The 14,397-nt window shown below is 44.9% G+C and overlaps 1 protein-coding gene across 1 annotated transcript; it reads left to right on the forward strand.

The window, feature by feature from the left end:
* Positions 1 to 2,338: 2,338 nt before the first annotated feature.
* Positions 2,339 to 7,472, forward strand: LOC128052196 (uncharacterized). Its single transcript, XM_052644671.1, is given in 9 exon segments — positions 2,339 to 3,007; positions 3,103 to 3,181; positions 3,281 to 3,742; positions 4,001 to 4,616; positions 4,618 to 4,694; positions 4,697 to 5,566; positions 5,569 to 6,129; positions 6,132 to 6,282; positions 6,380 to 7,472. Coding segments are annotated over 9 exon segments (4,578 nt in total).
* Positions 7,473 to 14,397: the final 6,925 nt, after the last annotated feature.

Genomic DNA, 14,397 nt, shown 5'->3' on the forward strand with positions numbered 1-14,397 from the left:
TATTAATAATTTAGACTGTTTATGCATTTTAATATTTGTTGTTGTTGTTGCCTAAAAATGATTTCTATTGCCTAGAACAATTTATTTTTAATTGTACTGAGTAATAGTTGATTTACAATATTGTGTTTAATTTTTGCTGTACAGAAAAGTGATTCAATTATACACATATACTACTTTTCATATTCTTTTCTGTTATGGTTTATCACAGGGTATTAAATATAGTTTTTTGTGCTATACAATACAACTTTGTTGTTCATTCATCCCATATTTACTGGTTTGCCTCTGAAAATCCCAAACTCCCAGTCCTTCCCTCCTTTTACATCCCCTTTGGCAGCCTCATCTATTCTCTATATTTATGAATCTGTCTTCGTTTTGCAGACATGTTCATTTGTGTCATATTTTAGATTCCAGATATAAGTGATAGAGTATGTATCTCTGTCTGACTTACTGTGCTCACTATGATACCTGCAGGTCCACCCGTGTTTCTTCAAATGGCATTTTTTCTCCTTTTTAATGGCTAAATGATATTCTTTTATTTATTTTTTTTTTTTGCTCAGCTGGTAAAGAATCTGCTTGCAGTGCAGGAGACCCAAGTTCAGTTCTTTGGTTGGGAAGATTCCCTGGAGAAGGGATGGGCTATTCACTCTAGTATTCTTGGGCTTCCCTGGTGGCTCAGACAGTAAAGAATCCTCCTGCAAAGCAGGAGAAGTGGGTTAAATCCCTGGGTTGGGAAGATCCCCTGGAGGAGGGCATGGCAACCCACTCCAGTATTCTTGCCTGGAGAATTCCATGGGTAGAGGAACCTGGCAGGCTACAGTCAATGGAGTCGCAAAGAGCCAAACACGACTAAGTGACTTTCACTATATAAATAAAGCACATCTTCTTTATCCATTCATGTGTTGATGGACATTTTGGTTGTTTCTTTGTCTTCGCTATTGTAAACAGTGCATAGAGGTACATGAATCTTTGTGAATTAGAGTTTTCTTTGGATATATGCCCAGGAGTAGAATTAGTAGATCATATGGCAACTCCTTTTGGATTTTAAGGAAGCTCCATAATGTTCTCCACAGTGGCAATAACAATTTATACTTCCACCAACCATGTAGAAATCTCTACACCTTCTTCAGCATTTATTATTTTAGTGAGTATGAGTGATAGTTGCTCAGTTGTGTCCAACTCTTCACAACCCCATGGTCTATAGCCTGCCAAGCTCCTCTGTCCTTGGAATTCTCCAGGCAAAAACACTGGAGTGGGTTGCCATTTCCTTATCTAGCAGATCTTTCCTACTCAGGGAATGAACGCAGGTCTTCTATATTGTAGGCAAACTATAATAAGGACTTCCCAGATGGTGCTAGCACTAAAGATTCCTCCTGCCAATGCAAGTGATGAGAGAGATGCAGGTTCAATCCCTGACTGGGAAGGATCCCTGGAGTAGGAAGTGGCAATTCACTCCAGTATTCTTTCCTGGAAAATCCTAAGGACTAAGTGAAGGACCTAAGCTACTCCATTTTGTTAACAGAAAAACTCCACTTTGGAAGGTTCCAGGAAAAGGGTCTTTGGAAATCCCCTGACCTCACCCCACCACCCTCGAGCCAGTCGGACCCCAGACCAAAATCTCCTGACTTAACGTAGTCTACCTAGGAAATGGGAACCAATCAGAACCCTGGGCCAGCCTGGGAAAATAAAAACCAATCAGAAAACAACACCTAACCCTTCCACAGAAGGTAACCAATTAGATGTCTCCCATCCCGGAAACTCCCATTTTTCAAATTTCTCATGCGAGAATATCATATACAAGCAATGTAACCCAGAACTCGGGGCTCCTCCCTATAGCCGCTGCGTCGGTATCGGTGGGAGCCCCAGCTCGAGCTTGGTAATAAAAACTCTCTTGCTTTTGCATCAGATATCAGCTCCCTGGTGGTCATTGGGAGATTTTGCGACTTGGGCACAACATTTGGGGGCTTGTCCGGGATCTCCCACCGGCTCCACGGGAAGACCGATCTGGAGAAGTCATCTGCAGCCGGTAAGCTTTTTTCTGTCTTTCTTTTCACTCCTGGTAGGGCCTGGTTTCTGAGACCGGTATACGACTCAGGTGGATGCGCCGGAGAGTCACTGGTGGGGGTCGTTGGGAGACGTCCCCGACCCCAGCGTGGGGGGACGGAGTGCCCCTGTTCTCTGTAGACGATAGCAGGTCACTCCTGCTGAATGGCTGGAGGCCGTCGTCATTCGATTTTACCTCCGGACTTCCAGAGGTGTATTTCTCCTGCCTCTCTGTCTGTTTGTGTGGCTGTTCGTACAGTCTGTGTTAATTTACCAACATCTGACTAATCCTGGGACGATGGGGCAACGCCATTCTAGCCCCACACCTCTATCCTTGGTTACTGATAATTTTAAGGAGGTCAAGATGCACACTCATGACCTCAGTGTAAAAATTAAAAGGAATAAATTAATCACTTTTTGCACCTTCAGAATGGCGACTTTCCACGTAGGCTGGCCCTCAGAAGGCACCTTCGACTTGGGAACTGTACACCAAGTCCGGGATATCATCCTCCAACCGCGGATCAGACACCCTGACCAAGTTCCCTATATCATAGTATGGGAAAATATCATATTGCGCCCCCCTTCTTGGGTAAAAGCTTTTTTGCCTCAACAGGGATTTTCTACCCCTCAGGTGTTGGTGACACGTGTAGGAAAGAACCTGAAGAATCCCAAGGAATCTGAACCAACGGTGCCGCTATACCCTATCTTGCAGGGGGGAACAGAAGAAGAACTTCTCTTTCCTCCCCCTTACCAACCCCCCGAACCGCCACCAGCCCCTCGCCATTCCTTCACCCAGGGACGAAACACAGGGTTGGGGGGGGCCGCACAAAATACTCGCCATCGGCAAGCCAGGTCCCCGGAGGGGCTGGCAGACTCAACTGTTGTCCTCCCCTTACGAGTGGCCAGCACCCCCCCACCCCCAATGAGGCAGGAAACCAACATCATCAATACTTGCCCTTCTCTACTAGTGACCTATATAACTGGAGATCCCAGAATGCTAAGTTCTCAGACAACCCTAGAGATCTAACTAACCTTCTAGAGACTGTGCTTTTTACTCATCAGCCCACCTGGGACGATTGCCAACAGCTGCTCCAGATTCTCTTCACCACAGAAGAGAGAGAGAGAACACAGAATGAGGCCCGTAAAAGGGTCCCAGGGGCAAATGGAGAACCCACCACTAATATAGATGAAATTAACACCTCTTTTCCTCTATCGTGACCTAACTGGGATTACAATACAGCACGAGGTAAGGAGAGGCTCCGGGTCTACCTCCAGACTCTTCTGGGGGCGCTTAAGGCAGCTGCATGGAAACCTACTAACCTAGCTAGAGTGGGAGATGTTCAGCAGGGCCCCATCAAGAGTCCAGCAGCCTTCTTGGAAAGGCTAATGGAGGCCTTTAGACAATACACCCCCAAGGATCCAGAAGCAGAAGGCACTCAGGCTGCTTTGATAATGCATTTTGTCAACCAGGTGGCTCCCGACACTAGGAAGAAGTTACAAAAACTTGAACGCCTGGGTGAAAAGAGTATCCAGGATTTAATAACAGTAGCAGAAAGAGTCTACAACACCCGAGAAACCCACGAGGAAAAGCAAGCCAAAGCAGCAGATCGCCAAACCCGTAACATGGCATGCATCCTGCTGGCTGCAACAGTTCCTGACTCGGGAGAGAGGGAGCGCCAGTTGCGCCACCTGGCTGCTGAAGGTAAGAACCGTCCCCGTACATGACCAGCATTAGGAAAAAACCTATGTGCATGTTGTAAAGAGGAAGGACATTGGGCCAAGCAATGCCCTAAGAAAAAGAAGGGACCACGAAAGACCCCCATCCTGGCCGTTGAAGAACTGAGCGATTAGGGAGGATGGGTTTCGGCGCCCCTCCCCAAACCCAGGGTAACCCTAAGTGTGGAGGGGACCCCAACTGACTTCCTTGTCGATACAGGGGCTCAATATTTGGTTTTGCTAGAGCGCCAGGGAAAACTGGCCGGAAAGACCTCTTGGGTGCAGGGGGCTACTGGAATGAAACAATACCAATGGACTACCCGAAGATCAGTGGACTTGGGTGCGGGCCGGGTATCCCACTCTTTCATGGTCATTCCGGAATGCCCCTTCCCTCTGTTGGGAAGAGACCTGTTGACCAAAATGGGGGCCCAAATTCATTTCCTCCCGGGGGAAACCAAAATACTCAACTAGTCGGGCAGACCGATCCAAGTACTGACCATTCAATTAGAAGATGATTATCGGCTGCACCAGAAACCTATACCGCCTCCAATAGACATTCGAAAATGGCTAGATGAATTCCCCTAGGCGTGGGCCGAGACAGGGGGAACTGGTTTTGCCGAACACCACCCTCCTGTATACATAGATCTTAAGCCAGGGGCTGACCCCGTCTGGGCCCGACAATACCCCATGACTCTGGAGGCCTGACAGGGGATCACCCCCCATATCCGCAGGCTCCTAGCCCAGAAAATCTTGAGACCCTGCCAGTCGGCCTGGAACACCTCCTTGCTCCCTGTCAAAAAACAAAATTCTCGTGACTATCAGCCAGTGCAGGATTTACGAGAAGTCAACTGCCAAGTTTTATATTCACCCTACAGTGCCGAACCCATACAACCTCCTGAGCTCTCTCCCACCGGACCATCACTGGTATACGGTCTTAGATTTAAAGATGCTTTCTTCAGCCTCCCCCTGGTGTCCAAGAGCCAGGACCTTTTTGCCTTTGAATGGTCTGACCCGGAAGAAGGAATCAATGGCCAGCTGACCTGGACCCGGCTGCCACAGGGATTTAAGAATTTTCCCACCATCTTCGATGAGGCCCTCCATGAGGATATGGGTGAGTTCAGACAACAACACCCCCAACTAACCTTGTTACAATATGTAGATGACCTCTTAATTGCAGCAAAGGACCAACAGACTTGCTTTATGGGCACCCGAGAACTATTGCAGACCCTTGGAAAATTACGGTACCGAGCCTCAGCCAAAAAGGCTCAGATATGCCAACCAGAGGTCACCTGCTTAGTGTATGTATTAAAGGAAGGACAGAGATGGCTGTCAGAGGCACAAAAGGAGGTGGTACTCAAAATCCCTACCCCAGATTCACCTCGAAGGGTGAGAGAATTTTTGGGGTCTGCTGGGTTCTGCCGTCTTTGGATCCCAAATTATGCAGAACTGGCTAAACCCTTATATGAAGCCACAAAAAGTACCACCCCTTTCAGTTGGACGGAGCTGATGGAGACCGCTTTCAAAACTATTAAAACGGCCCTGCTCTCAGCCCCCGCCCTAGGGTTGCCTGACGTTACAAAACCCTTTCTCCTGTACGTAGATGAAAAACAAGGAGTGGCAAAGGGGGTACTGGTGCAACACCTGGGACCTTGGAAGCAGCCGGTGGCTTACTTGTCTAAATGCCTAGACCCCGTGGCATCAGGCTGGCCCCCATGCCTCCGCATGATTGCAGCAGTGGCCCTAATCGTCAAGGAAGCAGATAAATTGACACTGGGGCAAGAGTTGCATATCACCGCCCCTCATGCCATTGAGGTGTCCTAAAACAACCCCCAGATAGGTGGACCAGCATCGCTCGGCTGACCCACTACCAGGGATTACTGCTAAACCCCTCCAGAATCATCTTTCTGCAGCCTACTGCTCTCAATCCGGCTACACTGCTTCCTAACCCGGATTTGGAAGCCCCAATCCATGACTGCAGCAACATACTAGCCCAAGTACACGGAACGTGAGAGGACTTGCAAGATCGCCCTCTAGCGGATGCTGAAGTTACCTGGTATACGGATGGAAGCAGTTTCGTCCAAGATGGGCTCAGGTATGCAGGGGCAGCCGTAACCACAGAAACCCAAATCGTGTGGGCGGAAGCATTACCTCCGGGCACTTCGGCTCAAAGGGCTGAACTAATCGCCTTAACAAAAGCCCTCCAGTTGGGAAAGGACAAAAAACTTAACATCATTACCGATACCCGATACGCCTTTGCTACTGCCCATATACATGGAGCCATCTACAGAGAGAGAGGCCTCCTCACGGCCAAGGGTAAAATGATCAAAAATAAAGAAGAAATAAAAACCCTCTTTGCCGCATTATGGCTGCCTAAAAACTAGCTATAATACAGTGCCCGGGACACCAAAAGTCAGACACCCTGACCTCAAAGGGAAACAATTTGGCAGACAGAGCAGCCTGAGATGCAGCCCAGGGCACCATGATAGAAGCCACCCTTCAATTGCCTGACCCCGGGAGCCCTGTTCTGCCAGCTTTTCCCAACTACTCACCAAGAGACTTAGCCTGGATAAAAAGTGTGCCTATGACCCAACAACTGGCCGGCTGGGTGGCAGGCAGCGGACAGCTCCCTGATCCTCCCGGAGGAACTAGGAAAGCAGGTGTTACTGAGGATGCATCACGCCACTTACCTGGGAACCCGCAAGATGCAGGACCTGATTACACATGCCAAGATTACCATGAGAGACGTCAGATCAACGATAGAAAATATCGTATCAACCTGCAAGGCCTGCCAGCTCACCAGCGCTGCCCATCACCCAGCCAACCACGGGTCTAGAGAACGCGGGAGTCAACCAGGAGCATACTGGGAGGTGGACTTCACTGAGGTAAAACCGGGTAAATGTGGATACAAATATCTACTGGTGTTCATAGATACCTTCTCAGGGTGGGTAGAAGCTTTCCCCACCAAGAGAGAAACAGCACAGGTGGTGGCCAAAAGGCTGATTGAAGACATCTTGCCGCAGTTCGGGTTTCCGGCACAGGTGCGGTCGGACAATGGGCCAGCCTTCGTATCTCAGGTAAGTCAGGGGGTAGCCTGGGCTTTGGGGGCTAGGTGGAAGTTGCATTGTGCTTATAGGCCCCAGAGCTCAGGACAAGTAGAGAGGATGAATAGAACACTCAGAGAAACATTAACAAAACTAGTTGCTGAGACTGGCGGGGACTGGGTGGCTCTCCTCCCCTTTGCCCTATACCGGGTGCGAAATTCTCCCTACCAACTGCGACTTACCCCCTTCGAAATTATGTATGGGATTCCTCCCCCAATAATTCCTAACCTAAAGATAGAGGTGCTAAAAGAGATAGATGATCAAAGATTACTCTTTTGTCTCCAGTCCTTACAATACTCCCACAGGGACACGTGGAAGAGGCTTAAGGCATTATATGAATCAGGCCCACCACCTGAACCCCACTGCTACCGGCCAGGAGACTGGGTATACATGCACCGCCATTGTCAAGAGACCCTAGAGCCCAGGTGGAAAGGGCCCTTCCTAGTTGTCTTGACAACACCCACTGCTCTCAAGGTTGACGGCATATCTACTTGGGTTCACTACACCCATGTACGGCCTGCAGACCTGTTCACCCTAAGGGAAGACTTCCTCCCCCAATGGAAGACCAAGCTGGACAAAACAAATCCACTCAAACTCAAGCTACAAAGACGATAAAAGTACTGTTTATACTGTTGTCTTTATGGCTTAGTGCTGCCGCTAACCCTCATCAACCAATGAACCTGACTTGGATGATTCTAAGCACAACTATGGGAGAAGTAATTAACTCCACCTCGGCCATTCACCCCAAAAACACCTGGTGGCCAGACTTGGAATTCGACCTTTGTCTTCTGTGGGATCATGGGACATTGGCGAATGGGAGGTAAAGACGCCCGGCAAGCCCAAATGTGGGGCTGGCATTGATAAGTGTAATACTCGGCTGCCCACTAACTCAGGGCCTGGATGCAGCCACTACATCCAATGGGCAAGCTTACGGGAAACGCCCTTCTATGTGTGCCCAGGAGGGAGACGGGGCAGGGCAACCATCAATAACTGTGGGGGGGCTGATAAGTTTTATTGCGCCAGTTGGGGATGCGAGTAAATGGGGACGGTCGATTGGGAGCCCTCTATGTGTGGTGATTTGATTACCTTGGGTCGAATTCCGGGGCCCACTGAGTCAACTGGGGGACATATAAGGGGGTCCCTCATAACTGGGCCTTGTATGAACTTCCTTTGCAATCCGGTGAGGCTCAAATTGTCAACTGAAGGAAAAAAGTTCCCCGGTTGGGAAGCCGGACAATCCTGGGGCCTCCGGCTATCTTAGCCAGGATATGACAAAGGGTTGCTGTTCACCGTCAGGTTGAAAGTAGGAACCATACAGATTGGTCCAAATCGGGGCATAGGGCCCAGTTCAGTCCTAGTGCCACGAGAGCCTACACATGCCCCCATTTGGCCCGGCCACACCCCCGCTCGAGAACCTAACCAAATGCCTCCTGGGCCCTACATTACTAATACAAGCGATTCCCCTCAAGTTAGCCTTATGGGACCTAACATTAAGGATGATCAGGACCTGTTATTTAATATGATAATCAACTCCTATCAAGTCCTAAATTCCACTCGCCTGGACCTGACTGGCAGTTGCTGGTTATGTTATGACATCAAACCCCCCTATTATGAAGGTATAGCTGTCCCGGGAGTTTACATTCAAACCAAAACCCACAAAGCTTGCTGATGGCAGCAGAAAGGAGATGCCAGATTAACCCTCCAATGAGTAACTGGGCAGGGCCTTTGCATAGGAAATGTCCCCCAAACCTACCAACACCCCTGCAAGTCTACAGATTCTATAGCGACAACCGGGTACCTGGTGCCTCCCCAGGAAAATTGGTGGGCCTGCTCCACAGGCTTAGCCCCTTGTATTCACGGGCAGGTGCTAAATGACTCCAAACATTTCTGGGTATTGGTACTATTAGTCCCCCGACTGTTCTATCACTCCAATGATGAAATCCTCCTGAAACTAGAAGCTTCACACCAGTCCAAGAGAGAGCCAGTCTTGGCATTAACCCTCACAGTCCTACTGGGGTTAGGGGGAGCAGGGGCAGGAACTGGGATATCCTCTTTAATAGTGCAAAATCAACACTATTCTAGCCTAAGAGCAGCCATTGACCTTGATATCGAAAGACTAGAAAGCTCAATCAGCCACCTCCAAGAGTCACTGAGTTCTCTGGTGGAAGTGGTACTGCAGAATAAAAGGGGATTGGATTTGGTTTTTCTCCAACGGGGGGGCCTATGTGCTGCATTAGGAGAAGAATGTTGTTTTTATGTGAATCACTCGGGGGTAGTCAGGGAGTCCCTGGCCAAGATAAGAGAAGGGCTGAGTCAGAGAAAAAGAGAAAGAGAAATGTCTCAAACCTGGTTTGAATCCTGGTTCAATTCATCCCCCTTGTTTGCAACTCTCATATCCTCCTTGGTGGGGCCCCTGATTATCTTGTTACTATTGCTCACCTTCAGGCCATGCTTACTAAACAAATTGGTGGTCTTCATTAAAAGCCACATCAACACGGTGCAGCTCATGGTACTCAGATCCCAATATGCGGCCCTACAAATGGTCTCCTTAGCAGGAGACAATATAGAGCTGACCCCAGACCCATGATTGGGTCTGTCCTGGATCCTAGAGAAGGGGGGAATGAAGGACCTAAGCTACTCCATTTTGTTAATAGAAAAACTCCACTTTGGAAGGTTCCAGGTAAAGAGCTTTTGAAAATCCAAGATCCTTTGGAAATCCCTTGACCTCACCCCACCACCCTCGAGCCAGTCGGACCCCAGACCAAAATCTCCTGTCTACCTAGGAAATGGGAACCAATCAGAACCCGGGGCCAGCCCAGGAAATGGGAACCAATCAGAACCCTGGGCCAGCCCGGGAAAATAAAAACCAATCAGAAACCAACACCTAACCCTTCCACAGAAGGTAACCAATTAGACGTCTCCCAACCCGGAAACTCCCGTTTTTCAAATTTCTCGTGGGAGAATATCATACACAAGCAATGTAACCCAGAACTCGGGGCTCCTCCCTATAGCCGCTGCGTCAGTATCGGTGGGAGCCCCAGCTCGAGCTTGGTAATAAAAACTCTCTTGCTTTTGCATCGGATAACAGCTCCCTGGTGGTCATTGGGAGATTTTGCGACTTGGGCACAACACTAAGGAGCCTGACAGGCTATAATCCATGGAGCAGCAAAGAGCCAGACACAACAGAATGACTGGGCAAACACAGATACTATAAAAAAGTTGATCTCCACACAAATATCCACCCCTCCCACCAAAACTAGGTTAAAACTTTTATGCGTTTTAGTATTTTTTCTTGTTGTTGCTTTAAAAAGACTGTTCTGACCTAGAATAATTATAGATCAGACTCTCATTCTTAAAAATTCCCAACAATCTTTAGAATCCTCTTTTGTTAAACCTTTCCTAACAAATTCTAACACTATAAAGAAGGCTAAGTGCAGAAAAATGGATGCTTTCAAATTGTGATGTTGCAGAAGACTCTTGGGAATCCCCTGGATTGCAAGGAGATCAAACTAGTAAATTCTAAAGGAAATCAATCCTGAATATTCACTAGAAGGACTGATACTGAAGCTGAATATTTTGGTCACCTGATGCAAAGAGACGACCTGTTGGAAAAGATCCTGATGCTGGGAAAGTTTGAGGGCAGGAGCAGGGGGCAACAGAGGATGAGATGTTTGGATGTCATCACTGACTCAATGGACATGAGTTTGAGCAAACTCTGGGAGACAGTGAAGGACAGGAAAGCCTGGCAAGCTTCAATGCATGCAGTCAAGAAGAGTTGGACATGAGTTAGTGACTAAACAACGAACAACAGCATACCAGAGACTGTTCTTTGGTTTACATATATGTGAATTAATTTAACTTCATTTAGATTATAAAAGGCAAATGCATTCATTGCATTCCTGTTTTATTGTGAGGAAATTGAAAGGTAGTTCAAATGCAGAGGTATTCAAACTGGAAGTAGGTGGCAAAAAAACGGCCTTTTCATAGAATGGCTTCCAAATCTACATACTTAGCTGCTACTCTCCACAGCTGCTGTCTGAGCCTTGTATTTTCATATAGCACTACAATATTATCTTTTATATCAGGGTCTCCTCTTCTACACCGGGGGTTGATAAGAAAAACTTCTATGTTTTCATCTTTGTCTTCAGAAACAATTATGAGTGAAATATTTGTTGAATAAATGAACTAAGAACTGACTGGAAGGGGCATCCCTGTCAGATATGCAGCTTTTAAGATTTCCACAAAAAGGTAAAACTTGAAAATGTGATAACACTATCAAGATACAGTATTGAATCTGAAACTTTTCAGTTTCTGTCATATGTCTTGATGATCTTCTTTCTGTAAAAGTAATACAATATGGCAGAAGAAAAAGTTCATTTGCAAAATAAGGACTAGTTTCTATTCTTTTCAAAATATTGAAGATAGTATTTTGAGTTATATTTTCAGTCTAGGACATACACTAATTCTTATATTTCCCATAAGTTCACCTTCAGTATAAATTCTGCTCAAGAAAAGCTACTCTAACTTTTACAGCCAGATTCTTCTTGCTTTATTTTGTTTGTTTGTTTGTTTTTCTTTTCTGCCATTGTGCTTTCTCAGTAGGGTACAGCTGGCATTTTGTTGCTTTCGGCTGTGATGGAAGTTATCTGCTTCCCAAGCCAGTGGTTCTCACTCTCTTAACTATGGCTACCTCCTAGGTTTTCCACCATTTTCATAACTTAATTATAACCTATTCCGGTAAACTGCACATGTTCTTGACCCTTAGTTCTTTATTATGTGAGACCTTTGAAGAAAGAAGCAGAAATGGAAACAGGATCTCATACACTCTGGGAAAGTGTTGTTAGCTGAAATCAGTTTCTAGTGTGTGTTGAGTGTTTACAGAGTATCTGTAGCCATAAAGTTTCCTTTACAGCTTTCCTTTACAGGACGCTGCTCCTTTCTTGGGAAATAAATCATTCTGTAAGCTTATTTTTTTCCCATATGAAATGTGCTGAATGACTACTTAACTTTCCTCAACAATTTTTTATTTCTGGCTTTTCTATTTTCACTGGCTATATCAAGGAGAAATAATTTAAAGTAAGTGAATATACTCAATCTGCATGAAAGCTTCTGAAGGTCTTCAAGCACACAGTATTGCTTTGTAGGGTTATCAGTGAGAAATGGTGGGGGTTGAGCTGAGGCTATAACACCAAATCAAAGAGTCAAATTTTTAATGGGCCTTTCAGGTATACTTGGACATTTGGTTGAGAAAAATATTTTTACAATGAATCCATAGTTTACACAACCTAGATAGACTTCTGGATGGTGGGAATATAGAATAAATTCTAATGAGAATTTTTTTCTTTGTTTTAAATTTTTTTTGCATTGATTCTTTCATTACTAGAACAGTATATGTTTTTTGTAAAACACTTCAAAAATATTGTCAAATAGAAAATGAAGAAAAAAGCATCAAAGAAAAAAATGAAGAAAAATGTATCAAAGAGAAAATGAAGATAACCTATAATCCTACTACCCCAAAATAAGCATTGTTGATATGCAAACATATATGTTCAAGATATTTTGTGTGTATACACAGATGACTAAGACCTTCAACTATCTTTCATTACACATTTTGTTCACTTGATATTATGAATGATTTCCTAAAGCGTTAAATATCTCCTAACATATATTTAAGTGACTGCCAAATATTTTGCTTATAGGCTATCCACTATAACCAACGTTGATTTTTGTGTGTATTTGATTTATTTAGGATCTCCCAGGTTTGAAGTGAAAGTATTAGTTGCTCAGTCGTGTCTGATTCTTTGCGACCCCATGGACTGTAGCCTGCCAGGCTCCTCTGTCCATGAAATTCTCCAGGCAAGAATAGTGGAATGGGTAGTCATTCTCTTCTCCAGGGGATCTTCCTGACATAGGGGTCGAACCTAAGTCTCCTGCATTGCAGGTGGATTTTTTACTGTCTGAGCCACCAGGGGAGTTTTTGAACATTATTTTAAAGTAACCACCATAATAATGGTCTCAAAGACCTCTGATATCCTACCACAATGGGGATATGATCAATCTCACCATTGATTTCAGCAATAACTGTAGCAAACAGTTCTGTTTGGGCTTCAATTCCCTCTAGGCTGATAATATTTCTCCTAAAGCAGGTGTTTTTTTCTCACTATGAGGCCAAGGATGCCCAGAAATTGGCACAACCCGTATATATTGTAGGGGGATGGAAAACAGAGACAATGCTTGTAGAGTAGCCTTCAACTAAACAGAGAGGAGCTCTCATGGATGAATGCTTCTCCCAGCTAATCCTTTCGAGAAGAGCTCTCAGACATTCTGCAGGCTCTTGAGAAGACCCAGATGTAAGGAAGTCCCAGTTGATGACCTTGACAAAGACCCTTCTAGCTTTTTCTCCATCCTTTAGTCTCTCTTCTTCCTCTTTCCTGCATTTTGGCTTTACCATACAAACTCAAGTCCTTTTCTCAGGCCCTACCTGGGGAGCACAGCGAGCCAGGTAGTTCAATTTGTTTCCTTTCTATAATTCTTTGTGAGTATTTCTAATTATTTTCATTGGACTAAATACGGATAGAATTGCTAAGATGAAAGCCATGAACACAACTTAAAACTGAAATTTTGATGCATATCACACATCGTTAAATTTTAATCAAACAGAAGGTTAGCCATTGCCTAATTACAATGTTTCCCTTAAATTGTTTTTTATTTAATTGCAAAATGTTATTCTGTATTTATTCAACAAGCAGCAATTTTATTATCTTCAGGATAATTTTTAATCTTAGAAAAACCATCCAAGGAAAAGATATTTGCTGTCCAGACTCCATGACAATGCCTCTGATTTCTATGAAATATTTTTCTCAACTAAGAATTTCAGTGACCTTTCAGACTTGAACATAACTCATATTCTCAGAAAAAATAAAATACCATAATAAAACTTGTTAGCATTGCACTTCTACTCTTTTAGAAAATCAGTAGGATTCACCTTTATTTAGAAATATCTATTGGTAAAATTTTCTATTTGCTAATTCTCAATTACTGACTATTTGGTTTATATTATAACCTCCCTGTGAAATGTATTCCAAAGCAAGATATTTATTTGAATAATGATGTACGCATTGTGTCATCTTTGCCTTTGGAGACCTAACCTAATCATCCCCCAGACAGCCAAGGTGTAACACCATAATTTTTAATCCACCTGCTTTGGTTCACATTCAATGTTTCTGTGATTACATCACAGGCCCACAGTGATAAGCTCTTCCATGTACTCTGGTTAGGAATGTTTTATAGCAGCTGCTACTGTATCTCAAGGTTAATGAGGGCCTTTCCCTAAGAAAATTGACTCACTTTACTTGAAAGAGAATTCAGCTGAGGATAGTTTCTTAGGCTTCCTCCAGTCTTATTTTTATTGTTACCCTCATGGCTCTAGTTTCTTATTTTATAAGAATTATGTGCATCTTTAAGTAGTCTGTACATAAACACAAATGCTCTTTATTTGACAGTGTTGACAGTTCATATATTTTTAGACAACATATTTAGA

This window comes from Budorcas taxicolor, chromosome 1, assembly GCF_023091745.1.
Source record: "Budorcas taxicolor isolate Tak-1 chromosome 1, Takin1.1, whole genome shotgun sequence".
In the NCBI taxonomy this organism is placed as follows: Eukaryota; Metazoa; Chordata; class Mammalia; order Artiodactyla; family Bovidae; genus Budorcas; species Budorcas taxicolor.